The 20,623-nt window shown below is 36.5% G+C and overlaps 1 protein-coding gene across 2 annotated transcripts in view; it reads right to left on the bottom strand.

The window, feature by feature from the left end:
- The window catches only part of LOC136030087 (regulator of G-protein signaling loco-like), a 95,522-nt gene that overhangs the window by 64,759 nt on the left and 10,140 nt on the right, over positions 1 to 20,623 (bottom strand). Inside the window, exons 2-3 of one of the 2 annotated variants that reach the window (XM_065708751.1) lie at positions 18,529 to 18,786; positions 9,245 to 11,172 (exon numbers count right to left, since the gene is read on the bottom strand). In XM_065708751.1, coding sequence (XP_065564823.1) covers positions 9,245 to 11,172; positions 18,529 to 18,781 — 2,181 coding nt within the window. In that variant the 5' untranslated portion in view covers positions 18,782 to 18,786. Of the gene's footprint in view, positions 1 to 9,244; positions 11,173 to 18,513; positions 18,787 to 20,623 lie in introns of both variants that reach the window. The other variant, XM_065708750.1, reaches the window with a different exon arrangement.

Here is a 20,623-nt window from a genome sequence, read left to right on the forward strand (position 1 = left end):
ATGTAACTAAGACACTAACCCATTACTCCCCACCAAGCTATGTTGAGATATGGAAATCGCTTCTGGTACATATCACGACGAAAAAAAAATAGTGATCCTTCTTCCCATCCCCTTGACAGGTTACGTTGCATCTGGACACCCAAAAGCCGACCCACCAACCTTAGTTGAAGCCCCAAAAACCCTTTGGGTAGAGATGCTGATAACAAAATCAGAAAAATTTCACCTTTCTTACCTCATATGCGAGTTGCATCTCAGCTGGACTTGTTTTAGTCTAGTTATGCGCCCAAACTTTATATCTGTATGAAATTTCAAAAAATATAAGCAAAATAGTGTGATTTTGATAGCGAATTATTTTTCTGGAGACCTAGGAGAGATACGAAGTTTCAACCTCAAGTTCTCGAAAAGATATTTTCCATGCTCTATACAAGTGCTACATTTAACCGTCTCTGAAAAATTGACTTGACACCATTTTCTGGAAATCTATACGAGATACAAAGCTTCGAACTCAAATCCTCAATGATATAATTCCATGTTCTACTTTCTACATGATTCGTATATTACAACGTCCCTAAGAATTTGACAAGTAGTGCTAAGAGAGTTTCGCTTTCTTTTTCAAAGTATTATAAATTAAAAGAATAAAACTTCCACAATTTCGGAAAGCACAGAAGTTGAAGAATTTCCATTTTTAAACTGGAAAAAACTGATTCTGAGGTGAAGCATACCCTTTCTTCTCCCTACCCCTTACAAAAGTTTTGATAAAGGGCCGTTTTTAATTGTGCAAGGGCCGGGGAGGCAAAATTTTTAAAAATTGTTCGGAAATATAGCAAGGATTATAAAAATATGAGATTATGGAGGGAGTAGGCTTCCCTTGCATGCATAAGAGCCTGCCTCCCTTCCTTGATTTTCACTGAAAGGTCATTATTCAAAGTACACATATTTCCATATTGCTCGTCTGATTTGATCAAATAAACACGACGAAGCTACCAAACAATTATCATCAACATGGCATATTTACATGTAACAATCAAATTCAAGATCTCTGATTTGCGAAAACCCCGGGCAATGAATAATTATGACCCATAAAAATTGCGAAGATTTAATCTGACCTTTGAACTCAGTGTTCCCTCCAAACACACCTTAGTGAACTCTTTAAAAGATATTTTTGAATTATGCTGGCATTTGATATTTAAAAATAGCCGATTATCGTGCGAATGTGATTTATAAAAATTCAAATGTCAAATAATTTCACACTTGTAAAAATTCGTTTAAAACAATTCAGCCAATCTAGGGCAATATCTAATAATGCGGGACGTCTTAAACCTTTATATTTGGAGGTTTCTTACAATCCTTTTTTATAATAATTAATTTAAAGATTTTTTCCACAAGCCAAGTTTTTCAAAGAAAAGTAAAGAGCTCCATTAAGCCTGAGCAAAAATAAAGTTAAATAATATTCCAACGCGAAACTACCACAAATCCTATCAATAAATAAAAGAAACTCAGAACGAAACGGAATTACAATAAATAGCCGATTCAAACTCAAAACGAGCAAAAATTAACATGAATAGGGCTGATAATTCCCATACCTTCTCAAGACCAGAACAAAATTTACGCTTTTCTAAAAAAAAAAAAAAAGAAGAAAAAAAGACCGGGGATTGTCAGTTTAATTGACATATACTGACATTTCTTCCTTAGGGTTCTGATATTTTTTATTTATGAAAGTAAGAAAGGTAAAAACATTTCAAACATATTTTGTTTTCAGTAAAGTGCAAATTGTGTTCTGGTCTTGAGAAGGCTATTCATGTTAATTTTTACTCTTTTTTAGTTTGACTCGGCTATTTATTGTAATTTCTGTTTGTTTTGAGTTTTATTTATTTATTGATAGTGATTTGTGGTAGTTTTATGCTTGCAGGATTATTTGACTTTTAATTTTGCTCATTCTTGGCTTAATGGAGCTCAATACTTTTCTTTGAAAAACTTGTCTAGTGGAAAAAGTTGTTTAAATTAATTTCAATTCGTTTTTATTGACATAGTCTTTTTCATGGAAAAAATAACATTTTATATCTTTTCAGTTTTTTCATTGAGAATCCCTGCTATGGATTGCTATTTGTATGTTGGAGAAACTTTTTCAACAATTTCTAATCCTGAAAGAAACAGTATTTGTTAATTTAATTTTATAGCTTCTAAAGTTGACCTGAAAAATAAAACTTGATATCATTCCCAAAAGATTCTATCTATGCTCTTTGACATCCTGGATACACTTACACTCTTTTCATGTATTTAAATTGTAAGAGTAGAAGTAGTAACAGTAGTATCCCCAAAAGTTTCAACTTAATACCCCCAGTCGTTCTCGATATATTGCCGAGGTGTCTTATTGGCAACCATAAACACATTGATTTTTATTTATTTTAAAGCAACATTAAGTTTAAAACCATAAAAAGCGAAATGCATAATTGTGGGGGGGGTTGACACGCCTAATCTACCTAAAGACATAGATGCTGGACCGTTCTACTATGCTGAACAAAATGGATGTCTCATAATTTTGACTGGATGCGTTTGGAAAATGAATGGGCTTGAGAGATGGGCTGCTTGCCCTCCAATCTCTTGCTACCCTTAAAAAGGACACCAGGCACTCGCGCTATAATTAGAGTGCAACGGGGAGGACATCCCTCTTCATACATCTAGTAAAACATTTTAAACACGTAAAAACGAATTAAACATATTTTAAATGTATTTTATTTTCAGTAAAATGCAAATTATGTTCTGGTCTTGAGAAGCCATGGGGGTTGTCAGCCCTATTCATGTTTATTTTTGCTCGTTTTGTGTTTGACTCGGTTATTCATTGTATGATTTAAACAAACAAAATACGTTTAAAAGGTTATAACTTTTTCATTTTAATAAATTAAAAATATTAAAACTTTAAGGAATATGTATCAGTATATGTATACTAAACTGACAATCCACAGCCTTTTTTTAAAGTAAAGTGCAAATTATGTTCTGGCCTCGAAAAGGTATGGGGGTAGTCAAAGACATAATATCCAGACATAATATCCAGACCTTTCAACGACACTGAACAAAATGGCCATCTCAAAATTTTGATTAGACGTATTTTGGGAATTTATAGGCGTGAGGGAGGAGGGCTTGTTGCCCTCCAATCACTTTTTAATTATAAAAAGGGCACTAGCCTTTTCAATTTCCGATCGAACGAGCCTTTCTCGAAATTTCTACGACAGCAAATGGCCAACTCAAAATTTTTAACAGACACATTTCGGGAAAATACTATATAGGGGGGTATCGACCCCCCGATCATTCTGAGTCTTAAAAAATGCACTAGAACTTCTGATTACCAATCCAATGAGCACCTTTTGAAGTTTACACGATAAATCTCTCTATATATACCTTAAATATCCAAAGGACATAACTTACAACCCTTAACACGAGGGCTCTAGGGGGGTTGTTATCCTCAAAGACACAATTTCAAGACCTTTCAATTACGTTGAACCAAATGGCAATTTCAAAAGCTTGATTAAATATGTTTGGGAAATCGTGGGCAAAGGAGGGGGGATATGTTGCCCTCTAATCACTTTCGACTATTAAAAAAGACATTGACCTTTCAATTTCCAATCGAATGAGCTGCTCTCGAAGTTTGTAGGCCAACAAATGGCCATCTCAAAATTTCTATCAGATGCATTTCGGGAAAATACGAGGTGGGGGGTATCCATCCTCCAATCACTGAATCTTTTATATACCCCCAGGGCATAACTTAGAACCCTTGCCCTCAGAGTTCTGGGGGAGGTGTCATCTTCAAAAACATATTTTCCGGACCTTTCAATTACGCTGAACAATATGGCTATCTCAAAATCTTTATTGAATGTGTTTGGGGAAATGGTGGCGTGAGAGGGAGGTTAGTTGCCCTCCGATAACTTTCAATTATTAAAAAGGGCACTAGACCTTTTTAATTTCCAATCGAATGAGCTCTTTTCGAATTCGACAAAAATGGCTATCTCAAAATTTCTATAAGACACATTTCGGGAAAATACGAGGTGTGAGGGGGGAGGGGTAACCACCCTTCGATCACTCTGAATATCAAAACGAGCACTAGAACTTCTGATTACCAATCTACTGAGCCCCCTCCAAAGTTTATACGATCACCCTTTCTATATATACCTAATATGCCTCCAGGGCATAACTTACAAACCTTGCCCTCAGGGTTCTGCAGGAGTTGTTATCTCAAAAGACATATTTACAACCCTTGTCCTGAGGGCTGCGGAGGGGGTTGTCATACTAAAAGACATAATTTCCGGACTTTTCAGCTACGTTGAACAAAATAGCTATCTCGAAATTTTGATTGGATGTGTTTGGGGAAATGGTGGGCGTGGGAGGGGGGTAGTTGCCCTCCAATAACTTTCGACTACAAAAAGGGCACTGGCCCTTTCAATTTCCAATCGAATGAGCTGTTTTCGAAGCTTCTACGACAACAAATGGCGATCTCAAAATGTCTATCAGATGCATTTCGGGAAAATACGAGGTGCAGGGGGGATATCGACCCTGCGATCCCTCTGCATCTTAAAAGGGCACTAAAACTTCAGATTACCAATCCAATGACTTCCAAAGCTTATACGATCACCTTTTCCATAAATACCGTATATGCCCCCAGGGCATAACTTACAACTCTTGGCCTGAAGGCTCGGGGGGGGGGGGGGGGTTGTCATACTAAAAGACATAATTTCCGTACCTTTCAGCTACGTTGAACAAAATGGCAATCTCAAAATTTTGATTGGATGTGTTTGGGGAAATGGTGGGCGTAGGAGGGGGTTAGTTGCCCTCCAATCACTTTTGACTATTAAAAGAGCACTAGCCCTTTCAATTTTTATCCGAATGAGCTCTTTTTGAAGTTTCTACGATAACATTTGGCAATCTCAAAATTTTTATCAGATGCATTCCCGGAAAATACGATGTGTGCGGGGGGGCGTATCCATCCTCCGATCACTATGAACCTAAAAAAAAACAAATGACCATCTCAACATTTCTATCAGATGCATTTCGGAAAAATACGAGATGGGGGGGGGGTATCCACCCTCTGATCACTGTGAATCTCAAAAAAGGCAATACAACTTGATACCAATCCCCTGAGCCTCCTCCAAAGTTTATACGATCTACCTTTTTATAAATACCTTATATGCCCCGAAACCATAGCTTACAACCCTTACCCTGAGGGCTACGGGGGTTGTCATCCTCAAAGAAATAATTTCCCGATTTTTCAGTTACGTTGAACAACATGGCCATCTAAAAATGTTGATTGAATGTGTTTGCAGAAATGGTAGACATAGGAGGGGGGTTAGTTGCCCTCCAATCACTTTCAACAATTAAAAAGGGCACTAGTCCTTTCAATTTCTAATCAAATGATCTATTTTCGAAATTTTTAAGACAACAAATGACCATCTCAAAATTTCTATCACATACATTTCGGAAAAATACGAGGTGGGGGGGGGGTATTAATCCTCTTTTCACTCTGAATCTTATAAAGGACACTATAACTTCTGATTACCCATCCAATGAGCCCCTTCCAAAGTTTATATAATCACCCTATATATATATATATATATATATATATATATATATATATATATATATATATATATATATATATATATATATATATATATATATATATATAATATATATATAATATATATATATATATATATATATATATATATATATATATATATATATATATATATATATATATATATATATATATATATATATATATATATGTATATATATATATATATATATATATATATATATATATATATATACTTTCCGGACCTTTCAATTACGTTGAACAAAATGGCAAATTGTGATCGGATGTGTTTGGAGAAATGATGAACGTGGGAGGGGGGGGGGTAGTTGCACCCCAATAACTTTCGACTATTAAAAAGGGCACTGGCTTTTTCAATTTCCAATCGAATGAGCTGTTTTCGAAGCTTCTACGACAACAAATAGCAGTATAATTTGTATCAGATGCATTTCGGGAAAATACGAGGTGTCGGGGGGGGGGGGGTATCCACCCTCTGATCACTCTGACCATTTCAATTACATTGAACAAAATGGCTATCTCGAAATTTTGACAGGATGGGTTTGAGGAAATGGTGGGCAAGGGAGAAGGGAGGGGGGGTTAGTTGCCCTTCAATAACTTTCAACTACTAAAAAGGGCACTGGCCCTTTCAATTTTCAATCGAATGAGCTGTTTTTGAAGCTTCTACAACAACAAATAGCGATCTTAAAATGTACATCAGATGCATTTTGGTAAAATACGAGGTCTGAAGGACGTGAGGGGAATCCATCCTCTGATCACTCTGAATCTTAAAATGAGCACTAGAACATCTGATTTCCAATCAAACGAGCTCATTCTGGAGTTTTTACGATCACTTCTTCTATATATACCTTAAATGCCAAATAGCATAACTTACAACCCTTGCCCTGAGAGCTATGGGGGGGGGGGGTTGTCATCCTCAAAGACATAATTTCCGGACCTTTCAATTACGTTGAACAAAATTGCTATCTGAAAATTTTGATTGAATGTTTTTAGAGAAATGGTGGGCGTGGGAGGGGGATTATTTGGACTCCAATTACTTCTGACAATTAAAAAGGGCACTAGCCCTTTCAATTCCCAATCGAATGAGCTCTTTTTGAAGTTTCTACGACAACAAATTGCCATCCAAAAATTTCTATCAAAAGGATTTCGTGAAAATACCAGGTTAGGTTTGTGGAGATATCCACCCTCCGATCACTCTGAATCGCAAAAAGGTCACGAGAACTTCTGATTAGCAATCCAAACTGAATTTTATACGATCACCCTTTCACGGCATAACTTACAACCCTTGCCCTGACGGCAAAACAGCTATCTGGAAATATTGATTGGATGTGTTGGGGGAATGGTGGACGCAGGAGGGGGGTTAGTTGCCCTCTGATCACTTTCAACTATTAAAAAGGGTACTAGCCCCTTGAATTTCCAATAGAATGATCCCTTTTCGAATTTTCTACGACGAATCCTTCGATACGAAGTGCCCTGGTATAAAAATTACAAAAAAATATATAAATAAATAATATATTGTGCGCACATCGCTCTTTACTTAGGCAGCACTATTGTACTACCTATAATATTGGCCATACTTGTAAATACCTTTTTTTTTGTTTCTTTATTTTCTCGTCTCTCTTGCATAGACCGTGAAGTTAAGATGTCCTCAAAACATTCAAAAGTAAACTCGCCAAATTTATGTTTCCAAACTGTAGTAAAGTGTTTTACACAACATAATTCGTAATAATGTTTGAAAACTGATTGATCTGCCAATTTTTAAGGATTTCATTTTGTATCTTCTCAGTCATTCTTTTGAGTTTCATACTTAAATTTAGAAAGATTCTTTTGAGGTGAGGATTCCTATAGCTAAATGACTAAAAGTGAATTGCTTGCTTCTGGTAATAGCTTAGTGGGAAATATAATCACTGCTGACCCAAATCCAAATGAATTTGGTTAACAGTTTATCTGCATTGAAACCATTTCAGACCACAACAGCTAGTGCAACTACATCAAGGCTACTCTATGAATTATATTTTAGTTCGTGAGTTGACTAATCAAAATCGATTTACAACTATGTTCGAACTTTGGCTGCTACGTCCTTCACATTACGAAGTAATAATGATTCCTTCATAAAGATCGATAAAAAATACTTCCCCTGACTAAGAGTTGTCGCATACTATATATATATATATATATATATATAATATGTACTGAACAGTACAAACTTAAAATCAGGTGACACAGAGATTGGCAAAACCCAAATATTTCTCTTATGAGCCCTAACTGATAAAAACTGACTTTTATTTTAAGGTAATATTCTTTTGTATAGATGCTACATATTTCTTTTATTTCCACTTATACATTTCCACTTACAAATTATGATCCTACCCTATCGGCTTTAGAATGGATAATATGTTGGTTTCTGGCTGTTTTTACTTGGCGTTGAACAATAATTTAAGGGTACACCGGCAGTCAGTCCGTATTTGTCGCAATGTCACTATAAATAAAGGAAATAATTCTTTTCCTAATTGAAGTCCTTTTAAAATACATTTTAGTTTACTACTTTTACAGTTACTTGTTTCTGTTGTTTGTTTCTTTTCTACTTTTTTTTTTTGCAAATCGGTACAATCAATTTCTAATAATGACAAGACCCTTGACCCAATTGCAAATGGCTGCATAGGCCCTAAAGAAAGAGCCCCCAATCGATGGGGGGAAGCCATCTGCGGCCAAGTCGCTACCCGAAGAATTAATTTCGATGAAGGTTCAACCCTAACCCAGAGCAGACCACTCTGGAGACGAATAACGGCACTGGCGTTTAATTTCCTCTACGTTAGCACTGCCAAGCAAGAGCTTCAAATCAAGTAAGCAAGTCAGATTATACTGGCTCATTCGATATTATAACCGTAGGACCGTTTACTACACAGATATCTTTAAGCCGTACTACTTTTTTGTCAAGCAATTAAGCAATTCTCAATTCCTTTGGCTAGGCCATAGTCTTCATTCTCGTCAATTCATAAAGCCTGCTTCTTTTTTATTTTGACGCATTACTTTGTAAGGATTTTTTCCTCATCTTTTATTTATGGTAAACAACAGCTTCAAAGCTTAGAAGCACAGTTTTTACTTGAATGAGCACAGAGCAGTTAACAGGTTTTACTTGCGGAAAAAAAATCTTTAAAAGTACACCAAATCATAGTCAAGGGCTGTTAAAATCAATAGTGTAAAAGGCTATTACTAGTAAAACGAAAGAAATAATCCGGTAAACAACAGCGTCCTTTAACGGTAGCCATGCCTGAACACTGAAAGACTTCAACTTTACTAATTCAAAATATCCTTTCTCAATGACAATCACACACACAAAATTTCAAACAAAAAACGAATCCAAACTAATCCACAATTATTAGAAATTTATTAAAAAATTCGATATTATCGTCTTTCTAATTGCATGGATAATCTCTTCCAGAAAATCTGTACAATCCCTTTAGAACTGAAAATCAACTTTACGTATTTTACCCCTAACCCTCTAAATGTGCTGGGATTCGTAAAATTTATAATATTTTCCTATTTGCAGTAGAAAACATTAACCCACTTTTGTGTTTAATAATTAGAACTTGTATCTCTAGAAAGAATAAGCGAAAAAAAAGAAAGAAGAATAAAACTCACCAAATCATCATTGTCTTTAACATCAGTTGTTGGAGTGATGTTGTATGAAGCACAATCAGCAAAAGTTTCAGTCCCTTCTACAGCTAAGTATTCTTTCGAGAACTGATGAGGCATATCCTCTTCAAGAAGACAGCGCGTAACTCCCGCTACCCAATGCCACGTAAAACTGTCAGCCAATTTGTCAAGCCTGTTGTCTGAGCCAGAAGTTTCGCGTGGGAAAAGTGCTCTTGCTGCTTTTTGATCGGGCTTTTCCCTCAAGTCTTCTAAACTTCGAGCTTTTGAGCGCTCTGATGGTGTTCGACTAGGTGTTCTTGCTTTATTTTGTTCCATAGGCTTGCCTAATTTATGTTCTAAAGCAAATGACCGATAAACCTGAGGACTTAGTTTGTCATCAACACTAACATTATTTGAGCTCACTTTATTGATTGCAAGTTGAAATTCTTCTGGTTCTACTCTCCGCACCCCCTTTAGTCCCTGAATTCCGATCATACGATTCAAAGAGCTTCTCAACTTGGCTGCATGCTCAATTTCCCCAGGACTTTGAACATCTTTGTCACCCATCACTCGTACAGCAAGTTTGTCCATACTACTTGGTCCTGGCCTATTCTCAGTGGGCGCCAGAGGTATATCTTCCCTGGGTGGGGTTAGCGGAATTTGCTGTGGAGGAAATACTAGAGGAGGGGGATCTTGATTAGCTACATAAACTATCGGATTAGGCTGACCAAGAGGTATCATAGGAGGAACAGCCCATGGTCCTTCGTGACTACTATCCCGGAAACCAATTCCAGAGTCACTGTTGCTACTAGTCGTGCTTAATCCGCTTCCACCTCTTTGACTCGGAGGAGGCGAGACACTTACACCCCCTTCCCTATTTTCTTGCTCATTCAACGGACCTAATGGCCCAAAATAAACTGATCCAGGGTCAGTACGGCATAAACTCACCAAAGCTCCAAGAATGGGTTCAGCTGATGTTGGGAACTCAACACAACCTCCCAAAAGTGGAGTACATACCAGTCGAAAATTTCGAGCACGTCCAGCATGGGCTGAGTGAGGACTTAATCGAGCATCAACCATAAAAACGTGACAAGAAGAAGGACCAGTAATAATTTCTCCTTTTAACCGTGGCTGATCATCGGGTGCTCGTGTAACCAAACCGAAGAATCGTGCATCATCAGCATATACTCCACAAAAAGTAATTCTATTTGAAGGAAATGATGCTAATTTTAGTCCTGCTGGTCCTGTTAACAGCACTTTTTTATCTGTTACTCCAAGAAGCACTAGAGTATGTACCTTTTTTTCAATTCTAAGACGTCGGACACAGCTACGAATAGCTTGTAGCCGAGAAGCAATTCCTCTCCCAGGTGATTCAGGCATTTCAATTGTCCCTAGATATCCAACAACAGCTCTGAGAATCATCTCCTCATTTTCCCTTTCTGAACCATCACTATCACTGTCCTGGTCTAAGATATGTCTTTTTTGGCCAATTGGCAGAGATTGCGGACCTTCAGATCTTCTAAAAACAGGCAAACAAGAAACAGGCAATGAGTATTGGTCATCATCAAACATAGGCTCACTATATTGAGAATCTTTGAACTTTCGGGGAGATTGCCTTAACTGCCGTAATGGATGTGGAGCAGGAGGGATTGGTGGTCGAGGACGAGGCTCGGGGGGAATAGACATGTTTCGAACGGCCTCTTGATTGGTTAATACCCTGTATGTTATATTTGGGCGCTTGCCTTCCCATTCTTCTTCCTTATAAAAATCGTCAGGAGAACGGTCTTGCCTTGGTATACGGGGCACGGATTTTCGAGGCCGATGAGGATACTTAGTTCTCGGTTTTGTCAAAAGGTCCAAATTTTCTTCTGTATCTGAGCTGTCTGAATCCGGCGGCTCCGTAATAGAAAGGCGCAAAGGACATTTTGACGCTCCTAGAATTAAACAGTGCAATTTAGACAAATTTTTAACAATGTTTTAATTTTTGGTTATTTTCGGTTTTAAGAAAGAAAGGTTAGAAAATTATTTCACAAAGGGATGTTTTTTTAAGTGACTTTTACGAAGAGATTTAGATCGTGGCCCCGTAAGTATTCGGCTCTGTGTTTTAGCAGCTTCAATTAAAAACAGTTTAAGCAGCATTTTGCCAGCTGCAAGGTTTATTTTAGTACCATATAATAACCAAAAGACTTTTTTTCAAAGCTTTACTGATATAGAGGGAAACTAGGGGAAGAGTGTATTTCTTCAAAAATCGTAAATAGATCTTTTCGTGGATATAGATGAATATTTTCATGCAGACAGCAAACCCCACGAATAGCAATTCAAATAAAGGTACTCATAGATAAAAAAGCCAGTAAAAATAGTCGAGAAATTCATACAGTACACAAAATCAACAAACTTGTATATGCTTTTTTATGTCGTAGCACTTCGACAAGAGGTTCTTCCCGTTAAGAAGCATGAAAGGGGAAAACTTTCTAATCCTGATACCTTTGCAAAACGATTAAATTTAATGAAAGAAACAATAATATCTCTTTCTAGAAAAAACAAATATTCAATAATTCTTAGAACTTTACATTTTGGTTCTTGAAAAAGAGATGGGGATAGTGCATCAATAAAGATTAATTTTATATTTTCTTCTATACGCTCTATTAGCTTCTGTTTTGATTAAGTAAAAGTTTTAGCAATTAATTAACAATTTTGGCAGTTATTTAATTGTCCTACTGATGCTTACCAGATTCTAAAATTAGTTCGAATTAGCAAAAAAAAATTATACTTTTAACAGCTTGATGAAAACATTCAAGCACAGAATTACAGTTCGCGCTGATTTAGACATTGAACCATAAGTCGCTACCCGCTACCCACAATAATCAATGCTAGTCCGTGTTGTGATTAACATTCTGAGCAAATAATTGGAGGATAAAGAGCAAATATGAAATTCACAAAATGAAATATTTTACAATGTTTGTCTATTACTATAATACGTAATTTACAAAGTTTAATAAATAAGTGAAACAAAACTACGCTGTTTTCTAAAGCACGGCTTTTATATTAAATTTCAAATGAACCATCCATCTCGGGCATATATGAGGTTAAGATGCGCCTAATTGGTCTGTAGGAGAATTCGGGTACTTCACTCAGGGCATATCGCCTTCTATAGAATGTAATACCAGAAAAAAAGAACCAATTAATGTACCATAAAAAGTATCAACTCGTTGACTTTACTTATGTAATTCTTAGAACTCTGGTGCTGATCTTATTTTTTCAAGACTTCTGAGGTCGAGATTTTTCCATTAGACCTTCAATAAATACACTCACAAGTTTTAACACGGACATCATTTGCTAAGCACTTCCTCGAGGACTACCTTGGAGGAGGATTTAAAACCAAGTTCAAACATACAATATGCATCCAGGTTGTCAAAAGGGGTATCTGTAGTATCTCAGGAACATCTAAAGGTATGAAGTTGAAACTTTTAGGGGAAATTGAATTATATCAAAAGACACTATGTGCATCAAGGATGTCAAAAGGGCATATCCACGATATGTCAGAAACAACCAATGGTATTAAGGTGAAACATTTCGGGCAGGTTGAAGGGTTTCGAAAGACTGTATCTGCAGTATCTCGGGAACGACTAAGGTTATTAAGTTGAAACTTTTCGGGGATGTTGAACTATATAAAAAAACCATATGCTTTACTGAAAACCAAAAATAATGTAATTTTTTTTCTTTTATTGCGTTAATAAATCGTAAATTGCTGAGATTTCCAGGAATGAGTATCATTACTTATTTAACAGTCAGTCTATTTTCATCAGTTCTTTTCAGTAATCTTCGTTTGTATGATTATTTTCTCTTTTTTATTGTCGATGTTTTGGCAAAAACACACTGCTCAAAACTTTTTAACAAAGTGCAAATGATGCCTTACCTTTAGAAGGCTTAGCGGGCGATAGCCTCCTAAGCCTACTCCTGTTTGAGGTAATTTCTGTTCTTTTCAAGTTTAACTTGATTATTTATTGTTATTTTTGTGAGTTTTAAGTTTGAATTATTATTTTACCTTATTTCTGCTCGTCCTTGGTTTAGGGTAGCTATGCACTTCTCCTTAAGAATTTTCTTCTTTTTAAATAGATTAATAAATAAGGAAAAATCAACAATTAATAACAAAGGAAAAAACGACCGATACTCAGAATTTACATTTCCAATTGGAAAAAAAACTTAAAGTACCCAAAAGACTGAAAATGAAGTCTGATTATTGGAATTAGTTAGATGAAAATTTATACAACCATATATGTTTTTAACATTAGAAAACACCAGGAATTCAGTTTTAACCAAAAATGCCTCTATATACACATATACTTATCTTTTTTATTTACTTATATACTTATCTTATACCGTTTTTGGTAGTTGTGGGTGCCAATTTAAAAAAAGTAGAAACTTGGTGAAAAAATCAACAAAAAATAAGCTAAAAATATACGCCTCTGTCCCAATATACTCAAATTCTCCCTCTTTTCACCCTCCCAAGAAGTTTTCATTTCCCGTAAATCTTTCCTTACGATATTCTCCCACCCCATTCAAGGACAACCTGCTTCTCATTTGGCCCTAGACGGTTGACTGACAAGTACGATCTTTGGCATACTGTCGTCCTTCATGCAGAACGTGTCCTTGCCATATCAACCTTTCTCTAATTATACCCTAGAAAGCGGGATACAGCTTAATGTATGGGATACGGTCAGTCAGTCAGTACCCAAAACTTTTGAAACTTTTGGTTGGGAATATTGGTGGCAATTTCTCTGGAAAACATCTAGTAAATCCTCCTCTGTTTTTCGGAGCGCTCGCGCTTCAGAACCATACATGACCATTGTAGCTTCCAATATTCTAATCTTGGTTCCATACATACCTTCCGATTCTTCCAAACTTTTTTCAACTGTTAAAAAAACACCCAGGGCCTTGGCTATTCTACTTTTAATATTTTCACCACACCCATCGTTTTTACTAATAATTAAATAAAAAAAAAGTTTTTTTCAGCTGAAAGTAAGGAGCGACATTAAAAATTAAAATGACCAGAAATTATTCCGTGAATGAATGGGGCTGTCCCCTCCTCAATGCCCCGCTCTTTATGCTAAAGTTTGTACTAAGTCGTTCCTGAGATACTGCAGATACAGCCTTTTAAAACCCCTCAACCTGTCCGAAATGTTTCTCCTTAATACCATTAGTTTTTTTCTGAGATATCGCAGATATGCCCTTTTGACGTCCTGGATGCACACAGTGTCTTTTTATATAGTTCAACACCCCCTACAAGTTTCAACTTCATACCCTTAGATGTTCCTAAGGTATTACAGTTACCCCCTTTTGACAACCTGGATGCATACTGTGTGTTTGAACTTGGTTCAGAATCCTCCTCAATATTCCCTGAAATAGCCAACTTAATGCCCTAACCATTCCTGAGATAAAGTAGATACGCCCTTTTGACTACCCGAATGCAGAAAGTGACTTTTGATTGAGTACAACATCCCCTGGCAGTTTCAATTTGATAACCTTAACCATTCCGGAGATATAGCAGATACACCCTTTTGAAACCTGGACATATAGTGTCTTTTGATTTAGCCCAGCCTCCATCTCAACCTTCCCTGAAGCTCCATCTTAATCCCTTTAGCCACTACTTAGATATTGCAGATACGTCCTTTTGACAACCTTGATGCAGATGGTGGCTGTTGATTTAGTTTAAGGTCCCCCTTAAAACTACCTGAAAGTTCAAAACTTAATACCCTCATCCATTCCTAAGATATCGCAAATAAGCCTTTTCGACAACCTGGATCCGCATAGTGTCTTTTGATCAAGTTCAATATCCCCCTCGACATGTCCTGGACGTTTCAACTTAATATCCTTAGTTGTTGGGACCTGAAGGCATATAGTCTTTTTAGTTCGACATTCCCTGAAAGTTTCACCTTAATACCCTTTGCTCGTCCTGAGATATTGCAGATACATCCTGTTGACCATTTGAATGAATATTCCCTAAAAATTCCAACTTAATATCCTTAGCTGTTCCTGAGCTATTACAGATACGCTCTTTTAAAAACATAGATGTACCTAGTGCGTTTTAATTTAGTTCAACACATCCTTCAGCACTCCCTGGAAGTTTCAACTAAAAATCTTTAGTCATTCCTAACAAATTGCAGATACGATCATATGATACCCTGGATGCAAAAACTGTCTTCGATTTAGTTCAACATTTCCCTCAAAATTCCCTGGAAATTCCAACTTAACACCCTTAGCCATTCCAGAGATATCGCGGATGTGTCCTTTTGACTTTCTGGATGCACATAGTGTCTTTTGATATAGTTCAACATCCGACAAAGGTTTCAACTTAATAAACATTCCTGATATATTGCAGGTACAACCTTTTGATAGACAGGATGATCATAGGTAAGGGTCTTTTAATTTAGTTTTATATTCCCCTCAATCCGCCCAGAAAGTTTCAACTAAATATCGCTATTCTTTCTTGAGATACTGCAATACGTCCTTTTGACAATGTGAATATAGATACTATCTTGTGATCTAGTTCAACATTATCCAGAACATACCCAGGAAGTTGCGACTTAAAATCCTCAGCCGTTCCTGGGACATTGCAGAAACGACTTTTTGACAATCTGCATGCCCATAGTGTATTCTGATTTGGTTCAACATTACCTGGAGGTTTCACCTTAATGCCTTTAACGTTTTTGGAGACCCAGGATCAAACGTTCTCCCCTCTCCCAATAACAATCCCTATTTGTAAAAAATGAGCGAGTTGCATAATTAACAGCCCTAGCCCTAAGGACCTGGTTGCCCCCGGAGGGCAACCAGGGCTGGTTGCCCTCCAATGGCTTTTGACTATTAATAAAAAGCACAAGAAACTTCAATCGAATAAATCCGCTCCGACGTTTCTACGGCAACTCCTTCCAAAGAAGTGGCCTCGGAAAAATATTCACTGAAGCCAAATCGCTGTTAACTTAGGCAATGGTGTCGCACTGCCTATGATTTTTCTGCCGACGTAAAACTTTAAAAGGAAAAGGGCGTAACTAACATCTATCTGTGTTTGGAACACCGGGGATGTAAGAGCATTGGTGACGGTTGTTGGTTTGGACTATAGTCTATCGCCACATCCTTTACGCCCTTTACTTTTGGTGACATAGCCACAGTTGATATCCATGTCAGACCAGGCAGAGCATTGGAGAGTACAAGGAGCATTGATGATGCTTGGTTGTGCGCAAGAAAAGGGGGAGTGTATTGAATACATGCAGACTAAACATTCAAAACAGCAGTTTTAATTTACTAGACAATACTGCTAATACTTCTGGAACTCATTCAGACTCTTTACTATTGTACAGGAGGAGCACACCCCTCTATCTTATCCTTTTCAAATTGTCTACTTCGATGACCTTCTAGGATATCCTAGGGTATCCACTCTTACTTTTATTACCTTTTAGGCTCTTCAATATATGTGTTCTAAGTAAATAACCTTTATCTACCTGAAAGACAATCCTAAGCCACCTAAGATACAAGTAAAATAAGCATAACCTGTGACTTAAAGTTGCTTTGCTCTGTAAGAGTCGCGTTCGGCAGCCCATTGCCAAGCTTTAATATAATTCAAAGTAGCATAAAAAGAAACTAGACTAATCATAGCCTATATATGATAACTCTGCCTACTTGCTAGATTTAGTAAGATTAAGTGATGTATAGTTCAGTCAGCTTTCTAGGTCTTTGTAATTCGACACACATTAAGAAACTTTATGGTTTTATCTTAAAAGAACTTTCACTACTATTTATAGATGAATAGAGGACAGCAAAACTGATTTTGACCCTGGACATGGAACCATAAATAATGCTCTAATCAAACCCAGCTCCCCATCTCCAATGCGTCAAACATCTACTTCAATATTTGAAGCTAAAACAAAATAGCTCACAACTATACATAAAAAAAATTATTTGTTTTAGTTTCTCCTATTTTTTAATACACTAAATCCTGAAAACCTAGATTTGTTTCAAACCAGTCCCCTTTTCCCACAAAATAGGAAAAAACAACCATTTTCTCACAGTTTACTTGAAATTAGCATTAAAATCTCATCAAACGAATTTTCTGTAAGTAAAATTAAAACTTGACATCCACAACTGATACTAGCCTCTATTTTCAATGTGGTAAAACGAAGATAAAATCTCGATCTATTTTTTAAGGTCTTTTGTGATATCACATATGAACCAGGCCTTTGTGGTGGCCACAGGCCAGGACGTCATGGCAGGAGGATCATTTGCTCTTCCTTGATTCCCTTCCCCTCCTGCTTTATTTTGAAAAAGACTTTTATGGTATTATCCTTGAAAACCCCTTTTTGTGTATTTCCATGGAAAAATCCCCCCCCCCCCCAAATTGTTTTGAAAGATACATTTTTAGCCCCCTCCCCCCTATATTTTCAAGAATTGACACCATTAGCACGAGTATCATCATTTGCAATAAAAGGATTGAAAACAGAACAATAATTTCATAACCGTCAGGAAACGCTTTTTTTTTTTTTTATTTCAGTTATGTCACCATCTGATGGGATCCAACCAAATCATGGGCGCTTCTGATGAGCAAAATTGGTGAGTAGGCTTGGCCAAATATAAAAATTGAAAGGCAATGGCGTCAATTGCAATTGCCTTTTTGTACTTTTTGGTACTTTTATTGTTTTTTTTTGTTTTTTTAAACAGATTCCCGCCCCCTAGACATAGAAAAATACATTTTGTTCTCCTCCCTTCATGCTTACATGTTCGTAAATTGACTCCTCTGACTAAAAAGCGCTCAGATTAAGAATGGCAATGGTTTGGAAAATTCTTCCTAATAATTTACAATAGAAAAAGGAACAAAAAACTATAATGAATTATAGATATTTGTGCCTCAAAGTGCTAAGAGAGGAGATATCCCTCCTTATATTTGTCCAAATGTATCCAACAAAATTTCGAGTTTTGTCTAAAAGCAGACCCTCCCCCCAAGAAAACAATCCTTTATGCCCCTTCTTTGTACTTTGTTGTGTCCATCTATATAGACTACGGGTTAGCTTCAAATGTTGAAAGAGCAAAACAATCAGAAGCATGAAAACTTTCCAAAAGAGTGAAAGATGAAAAAGCCTTTTATATAAATAAAAAAAAACATTTACATTACAAAAAACATAAAATGCGCTACTTAATAACAAAATACAATTTGATCTTACAAAAAAAATCATATCCACGCTAAAGATTTAAAACAACATCAAAATAGCCTATTTAATAAATAATACCTAAAATCCTATTACCAATAAGATGGACAACTTCATCGTGAGATGCCTTGGAAACGTTGTGTCCATTGACAGCGATTAAACAATCACCCGGTTTAAGACCAGCTCGGGCAGCAGGAGTATTAGGGGTAACACAACTAAGTAAACAGGGAGCTTGGCCCGATAAGGTGAAACCATAACCTTGACGTCCTTTGACAAGTTCAACATTTCTCACTCCTGGACCACTTGGGCTTAATGGAGTTCGTTTCTTTCGTCTCCGTGATGGCTGCATCAAATCTACAAATAGAAAATATTATTCACTTCTGTTTCGTGTGTAAAAACAGCAACTCTCCTCACTGGAGTGAGTTCATGGTACTTTCAACTGCACAGTGTTTATGATATACTGTCTAATGGTAATGTAACACAATATAGAAACTAGCAGCCTAATGCATAGCACACATTCGAAACAAGTGTTTTGACTTTAAATAGGCATAATTCACAATTTTCAACTTGCCAAATTAGTGAGTTACTGTTAACTTTTATAATGATGATCCTTGCACAGAGGAAGTAACAACTTGAAAAACCAACATGTTTTCAGAAAAAAAACTTTCCTAGCTTTTCAAGACAATATTCTTTTTTGAGCTCTTTCATGGTAATAAAAAAAGCATATATTAAACATAATTGACAAAAGAAAAAACAAACTGAAAAAATCTGTCAGACGAAATTTAACCCACACTATCTGCAATAATTCTACTTAATAAAATAGAGAAAAAGACCGCATAAAAAAACCCATCGAATTATGAGGTTTTAAAAATAACATCAAATTAATCCCTGCCATTGGGATTAAAACCACCTTTTTTTAATTGCCTTTGAAAATTTAAACATTTTTGCATAGCTTTGAATTGTATTCAGTTAAATTTTATATTTATGATTAAAAATAAAAGTTGAGCTGCATAAAGGCTAGAAGTCAAATCAAAAAGCCTGATCAGAGAATAACTGCAAATAAAACTAAATTTTGTTGCCTGGACAATGTGAAGTGTTGCAGCTTCACTTAGTCGGACGCCAATAAAAGTGTCATGGAAACAACCATTTGATTTTCCTACATTGTTGCCAATTCAACACTGTAGTTGTCACTTGCTCAAGACTTCTAAAAGAGCATGTCCCACGAAATACTTTTTTCTTCAATAAACATAATGACATGTTCCTTGAAGATAGTCTCATCACATCCTAGTTTTTGTTCATTAATTTTAAAACTAGCCAGAATGAAATCGCCTTATAACTGAAACTAAAAACGTACAGAAATTACTGTGAATAAATGAAACCGAAAATTGAAATGAGTAATCACATTAAACACAAACGTAATGGCTACCGCAGAAGCAGAATACATGAACTCTAAAACAAACAGAAACTATAATGAACGTAAATTTGCTGGCCAAAGTTTTTGGGGGCCTGTGCCCCACAAATAGTATTTCTTTTGGGCAAAAGAATTTGTCCAGGGAAAAAACTTTAATGGATCAGAGACAAGAATGATTTAGCCCCTTTACCCTCCAAAAAGCGGAAAATTTGAGGTTCCCTTGCCTCAACTTCCTTGAAGTCCCCCTTTTTTTCCCGACAGTAAACAAAACCTAAGAGTTTCAATTTCATTCCCCAAGCTAGCCTACAATATTACAGATATGCTATTTCAATGACTTGGAAATACACCGCATCTTTCGATTTACCGTACCTCTCCTTCCTCCCCAAAGCCAAACTTTGGAGTCCACTATACTCCCATCCCTCCCTGAAAATTTAAAATCGATCCCCAAAGTCAATCCCAAGATGGTTCAGATAAGTTGAAAACCAGGTACGAATAGCAACTTTTGATTTACTACACACGTAGTTTCCAGATTATACCCTTAGGCAATTCAGGGAATTTTGGCCTATCAAGCATGCCCTTATAGCTCCAAGCTGATCAGACAAGTAAGACCAAACGGGGCCGCCTTTCCTACTAAAAAATCCGAGAAAACAATAGGTAATTCACATAATTTAGGGCACCTGCCCTTGGGCTGTAGGAATGATATCAAAAGGAAAAGGCATGTTTCTTAAACCTTCCAAAATTTCTAAATAACATGACCTTGAAATTTTGGCCCAATAGGCA

Source organism: Artemia franciscana, chromosome 8, assembly GCF_032884065.1.
Source record: "Artemia franciscana chromosome 8, ASM3288406v1, whole genome shotgun sequence".
NCBI lineage: Eukaryota > Metazoa > Arthropoda > Branchiopoda > Anostraca > Artemiidae > Artemia > Artemia franciscana.